This window comes from Phaethon lepturus, unplaced genomic scaffold (assembly GCF_000687285.1).
Source record: "Phaethon lepturus isolate BGI_N335 unplaced genomic scaffold, ASM68728v1 scaffold11444, whole genome shotgun sequence".
NCBI classification, from domain to species: Eukaryota; Metazoa; Chordata; class Aves; order Phaethontiformes; family Phaethontidae; genus Phaethon; species Phaethon lepturus.
Window position 1 is genome coordinate 75,705 of NW_010534014.1, and position 6,883 is coordinate 82,587.

At 41.8% G+C, this 6,883-nt stretch overlaps 1 protein-coding gene across 1 annotated transcript in view; it reads right to left on the minus strand.

The window, feature by feature from the left end:
- Positions 1-882: 882 nt before the first annotated feature.
- Positions 883-6,883, minus strand: part of NDE1 (nudE neurodevelopment protein 1) — an 11,017-nt gene continuing 5,016 nt past the window's right edge. Inside the window, exons 3-8 of the mRNA XM_010285389.1 lie at positions 6,180-6,328; positions 5,705-5,841; positions 4,452-4,631; positions 3,259-3,350; positions 2,102-2,238; positions 883-976 (exon numbers count right to left, since the gene is read on the minus strand). Coding sequence (XP_010283691.1) covers positions 883-976; positions 2,102-2,238; positions 3,259-3,350; positions 4,452-4,631; positions 5,705-5,841; positions 6,180-6,328 — 789 coding nt within the window. The remainder of the gene's footprint in view (positions 977-2,101; positions 2,239-3,258; positions 3,351-4,451; positions 4,632-5,704; positions 5,842-6,179; positions 6,329-6,883) is intronic.

Here is a 6,883-nt window from a genome sequence, read left to right on the forward strand (position 1 = left end):
TTTTCAGGTTAAAAAAAAATTCTAAATTAGTAACAGCTGAAAGCATGTATTCTCATAGAAAAAATAAAACAAGAAAAAAACTCACTAATACCCAAGGCACATTAATAAAGGGAGGTTTGTAAAGCAGTAAAACCCACCTATTCAGGTCTCTTGCTTCCTACAACAGCTAGGCTTTATGGCCCACAGTATGGCAAAAAAAGTTGTCTATATGCTAAGCCAGTCCAAAGTCTCCTACCTTGCTGTTAGCTCTGGGATCTCTCAGGTACTCCAAGCACTAGGCATTCCTCACCTTTAACCATGACCTTTTCTTAATGGCAAATCATTGCTTACAAAACCATCTTAACCACTGTAGAGGCAGGTTTTTGTGTAGCAAGATTCTGACCAGTAAACATCCCAAAGAGCTAGGCAGCTTCCCTGTGGAAATACACTTTTTTCCACTTAAAAACACTCCTCTAATTCAAGTGACTGCAGCACACAACACCTACGACGGAAAGCCAGCACAACCAGAATTCAAGCCAGAACACCGTGGTGCTGTTTTAACACCAAAGGCCAAAGCCTGAGGAGCTGCACAGGGAATACTGTCTCTGTTGTAGGTAGAGACAATGGCTTTGCCTGGCAGTGTCAAGAGAAGCTACTTTCAAGGAGCTATTTACAGGAACTGATGTAGGAAGCAATTCTAAGTTCTGCACTGCTTTATCATATTACCCACAGAACTTGTCCAAGAGGCCAGACTGCGCAAGGGCAGGAGACGCCATTGCCAATTACAGCTTCTTGTTCAGTTCTCACCTATCCCAAGATTGCTGCCTGATTGCTCATTGATATTATCTTTAAAACTAAAGTTTAAAATATTTTTTTTTCCTCTTCCAAAGCCAGCCAGGCTTTTCATAGCAGCATCTTGACAACACTTTGTGAGGGATGGCTCATTGGTCCTGGAACATTTGAAGGCCGTGTTCCAAACTCCAGGCGTTTCACTAGTCTGCAAATACAAAATAGAAGTTAGTGCATTTGTTGCTTAGTTCTACTATCTTCAGAGTAACCAGTCACTTCCAGAGTACACCACTCAGCTTGAGAAATCAACAGATAAAAGAATATCACTCTGAGCACTAAGTAAGCCCATTACTTAACTAGAATGAGTTTCCACTGTAACACAGGGCTCCACTTCCCTCTGAGACAACCTCTCTTCTACAGGTGTTGGAATTTCAGTTCTAGCATTACAACAGTAGATGTATAATCAGCTGCATGAATATTTAAATGTATGGCCCCTGAGGCTTTCTTGTAGGAGCTTTCATGAGGTTTTTCCCCAGGCTGAGATAGCAAGTACGATGTGGAACACTCCTACACTTGGGCACTGGATTAACAGGACAAACCAGTATTCCCAGCGCAAGGGTCTAACTGAATAATTAATTCTGGAACACACTGTACTATAGGCACTTAATTTACAGAGAATCTAAAGAATGTGCGGTATAGGACTGGGAGGGTTTAAGCAGACACTGAACTACAATTTGCGATAACCTTGCTGATATTTCTTCATTTGTTTAAAAAAAGACAACCAGTTCAAGGGTTCAGACAAATTTATAAGTCGAGTCAAGTAACTGCCTGTCAGCTGCTCCTTGGAAACACATGTTAGTAACCATAAAGCATTCTGAGTGAACCCATTATTTGCCTTTTTTCCAGTTCTCCCACAAGAATCTTAACTGTGATAAGGGAAGTCCCTACATGCCATAATGTTCCCAAGATACCACTTATACAAGAAAATACAGCATAAAACAAATTGAGCCAATAGGCAAGAGCTCCTCTGTTGTACTTCATCCCATTTAAACACTGGGTTTATAATAAAATAAATGTATTATATTTGCTTTGAATTTGTGGGTTTCAAAACTTGATTCCAGTTAATCTTCAAATTTCAGCAGCTAGTGATTCCAAATTTTAAACTGACCTGAAACATTCAAATCATAATCCTGAATAACTAAATTTCGTATCTTTTGAAAACAAATCTGCCTCTACCAAAACAAAGACGTAATACTAAATAGAACAGTACCAGTCACTAAGTTCTAACACCAACAGTTCTCTCTAAGACACAACAGCAGAGAACAACACTCACCCTGTATCACACAGAGGCTGATGAGGACTTAGACGTGTTTCAAGGACATCTCTGTTCATGTACATGGACACTGTGGTTCTGTTTGGAGACTGGTCATACACAAAGTTTCGGCATGATGCAAGTTTGGACTCCAAAGCCTAATGTAAACACAGATGAGTCAAGTGTCAGACATCACCCTTCTCTTTCAGAAGATGGCATCATGGCACACCAAAATGGCATTAAGAGTGTTTGATTTTTTTTGTTTTTCTTTTATGAGTTGTCTAGTAGAGAAACCTGATAGACCCCAGTGTCACATGAGTTCTGAATTTCAGATGAGATTAAGTCAGTCATCTCTCTAAAGCTGAATCTCTGTTTCTGCAGGGGAGATTAAGGAGTTGATGCTGTTCACCAGCAGGAACACAAAATCTTCAGCTTCCTCAGAGAGATGTTGACATCTTTCTTACAGGCATCACTTTTTAGATTACTAAATGTTCATTGTGCTGTTTTCCTAGACATATTTTAGATTGTATGCACTAGGTGGTACACCTGAGGAAACCGAGTCACAGATACACTATTCTCTACTACATGCTCCCATCCCAGGTCACTCCACCTTTGTTGCTGCTTACTCTTCAGCTGTAACAATTCTGCAGCTCAGCCAATCAAAAAGTCATAAAAATGCTTGTGCTGACACAACACTGGGGTATAACAGAGAAAACAGAAAGAAGTCATGGGATAACTTTTCCCAGCATCAGCACTACCTTAAATGTCAAAATACAGCTTAACATGACATTAGGCCTTGCTCAAAAGGCTACTGGACTTGTAAGGCAAACTTCACCAGAAGCCTTCTGGACAGCAGGCACCAGCCTGCTTTCTTCTTTGCCTTTCATGTGAGCAGATCCCTTCTTAATTTACTCATGTCAATTTATTCTTTCTCCACATGCACTTCTGGAAATTTGTAGAGGAAGATTCTATCTCCATGTGGGTAAGATCTTAGAAAAGCAGAGCAGGGTCTGTCTTTATTTGGGGGTTGGTCAGAAACGTACAAAGTCCAAACCAAATTTCAAGGCCATGCTTAGCTAACCTGGGGGCAAGTGCTGGCTGCAGTTTCGGACAGGTCTACCTTTCCAAGAGCCTTGGCTAGCAGGTCCAAGAGCTTTGGCTAGCAGGTCATCACTCACCCCCACTTTTCGCAGCAAGTCTCCCACGATGTTAAGCGCAGATATTCTTGCAGCAGGTGTGAGAGGGGTTGCACTGTAACTGTCCTCAAGACCTGCAGGGCAGGTTAAAGGATACATTACTCATTTGAAAAAAACAACAAAAACCAAAACCAAAACAAACCTTTGACATTGGAAGTCAGAGGACAGTCTGACATACAGAGCAGAGGAAATAAAAAGGTGAAGATATTGATGTATCTCACCTCCAGATCTTCCATATCCATTAGGAATATGAAGCACTATCTCCCTGAGACAGCTCAAGTTACACCGTCTTAAGTTAAAGTCACTAGACCTGCTGTGGCTTGGTTTTCTAGAGATCTGTTCTACCAACCTACTCTGCATCTCTGTTGCTGCAGTGGGACTAGAGGGATGTGTCCTCAGAGAGGACAATCTCCTCTCATTTTACTACAAACCTCCAAATCTTTTCCCTTTTTTAGAAGCATTAAATCCTCAGTACAAAACACATATTTTTAGGTTAAGCATACTGAAGCCCACAATCAAACTTTGTTAGGGCTCAGAGCTATAGTATCTAATCATCAGAATGTGACAGTACAACTCCCTGCATTTATACATACATGTGAACACAGTTACACAAATTTCTGGCTTTTTCAGTAAGAAGATGGGACAGTTAGTGTTAGAGGTTTGAAATACTGAAATAACCAGTGCTCTCAAAAAATAAGTAACTGATACTATGGACGTGAAAGCAGAGATACAGTTATTCAGTATAGGCAGCTAGGATGGCCTGTCAGTATCCTGCTGTTCCAGAGGGAAAAGAATGCCTCTCTCAAAGAGCACCTACTACAGAGAAGTCAATTCAAATAACGAGTGTGACATTAAGGATCACACTGAAGTTTTAAAATCCTTCCCCTAAGTTAGCCCAACATTTCTGGGACAGTTGTGAACTAACAGTAAAGTCCCAACAGCTTACCTTGTCCCTCACAATTATTATTAATGGACAGTTCAAGTCAAATGGAAATGAACCACCCATGAATAAACCCCAAAAATCACAGTCTATGGATATTGAGACCATAGCGACTGGATTTAGGTGTATTTAACACTCAACTCTGGTCCCTTCTTCTCATTCCTCCTATAGACAGAAACTATAGGAAAAACAAGAGCATCAAATAGTATTTCTGTGCTGGTTCCCTGTCAGTCACCTCTCCGAAATGTCGCAGGGGTAGTTATGCTGATGTTGGGTGCCCGGTGCACCGAGGGAGTTGAAGGCACAGATAAGGATGCTTGAACTGCAGTGTCTGTTCTTTCTGTTTCTAAGGCAGTTCGCATCGGTGTTTTGGGTTTCTCCTGTTTCTGCTGCACTGCAAGCTCTTGTCGTAGATCTATGAAGAAAGCAACACAAAGCAACCCTTTGGAGTATGTATTCACCAAGACAAAAACAGGTGAGAATGTTTTGTTCAAAAGATTACTTCAACTCCACAAGGGGAACAAAGTCACTTATCCTTGTAAAGACTACTGCAGGCATACATTCAAAGTTTGGACAATCACGAAAGGCTTTTGTAGGATTGTGGGTCAAAATGGTTTTGCATTATTAGTTTAGTTGCTATTATCCAGCTCTAATTTTCATACCCTTTCACAAGGCTCCCTTTTAGGCAGGGAATTAACACATCTCTAAATATTACAGGCTGATAAGCAGAGGTACATCAAGACTGAGGCTAGGCAACTTTGCATACCTTGACTACATTCCAGCTCCCTGCCAGGTTGAGATCCTACCTGTTGCACCTTTTTCTCTTTTAGCTTGGTTTCCACATGAAGGAAACTTGAGCTGAGGGCAGGTGGAAGCCACATTGTTATCTAGCACTTCTGCCTATTCTAGCACCAAGGGATAGAGCACTTCTGTCCCACAGCCTGGCTGTAGCTTATGGAAACCACTCAAGGGCACAGAATCTGAGCAGATCTGAAAATAGAAGGTGTTTTTCCAGATCCATGGTTTCTCTCTTCTCACCCAGCCTTATTGATAGATATCAAAGGTAACTAGAAGTCAGTCACAGCCCTCCTGTTTTACTGCCCCATTAGTGTTTCATTGACTCCACTTTTCACAAGGCCAGGAAACAATGAGGTTAATGGTCATTAAATCTGACCTTCATGGGTTACAGGAAGCCAAATCAGCACATGCCCTAGCTGGACAATCTCTTCTTAACTCCCTAAAGCATCACCACACACGAGGAGAAGGCTGGAACAGACATTTGCTTCTGTGAGCTGCTCTAGAATAAGGTCAAGAGCTCAAGAAGGGGGAGGAACAGTCTTGAAGCTTCCTCATTTGCTTCTATATTTCAGATAGCAGATTTAAAAGATGCAAACTTAAAAGCCAAGCTCTTAAGATACACAGAGAGAACTGAAGAGCTACAAGCCAGGAGCGGAGAAAGGGAAAGATACCAAGTAATTTCTGTCTAACCTCTAGCTTCATCTTTCAGGCGCTGCACAGACTCCAGAAGGTTTTCTTTCTCATCCAGCTCACTCTCCAGAAAAGCATTTCTCTCAATAGCCTGGTTTAAACGCTGTTCAAAATCCTCCAGAGACATTATAGTGGCTCTGAAAAGGAATGCAGATGTCACTTGATCTTTCAAGCACATAGAGGAACTCGCTCTCTCACAAGAAAAGGGATAATGTTGCATTTTTGTTTGGTTTGATTTGTTTTTGTTTTTTTTTAATTTTATATTGTAAGATATCAAAGAGTGCAGCAGGGGAAGTAGAAGGGAAAAAAATGTATTGCATTTCCCATCTGCCAGAAACCTCTTCACCACAATCATCACCTAAGTGATTAGTTCAGAATGGCAGTGCTAATGAACACAGCATCACAAACAGCTCAGTGACACCATGCTCACAGGACAGAACAGAGGTGAAAAGAGAAAACACAGAAGGTGGGTCACCTTTTTGCTCTTTCCAAGTCATCATTTGCTTGCTCGAGTTCTCTAATGTATTTCTGAAGTTGATCTTTAATAGCTTTTGTCTGTGCCAAGTCATCTTCCAGTGCAGAGATTTGCCTGTATCCTTCTGAATGCTGCATTTCAATCTTTTCCTAATCAAAGGCAAATCAAACAGCATATCAGGGACTTAACAATGCACGTTTTCTTTCTGTGGCTACGGTGGTTTGACCCTGGCTGGACACCAGGTGCCCACCAAAGCCGCTCTCTCACTCCCCTCCTCAGCTGGTCAGGGGAGAAAAAAATATATTGAAAACCTCACAGGTTGAGATAAAGACAGGGAGAGATCACTCACCAATTATCATCACAGGCAAAACAGACTCAGCTTGGGGAAATCAGCTTAATTTATTACCAATCAAATCAGTGTAGAACAATGAAAAAATAAAAACAAAATCTTAAAACATCTTTCCCTTCTTCCCAGGCTTAACTTCACTCCTGAATTCTCTACCTCCTCCCCGCAAGCAGCACAGTGGGATGGGGAGTGGGGGTTGTGGTCAGTTCACCACACTTTGTTTCTGCCACTCCTTCCTCCTCAGGGGGAGGACTCCTCACACTCTTCCTCTGCCCCAGCCTGGGGTCCCTCCCACAGGGGAGACAGTCCTCCATGAACTTCTCCAATGTGAGTCCTTCCCACAGGCTGCAGTTCTTCA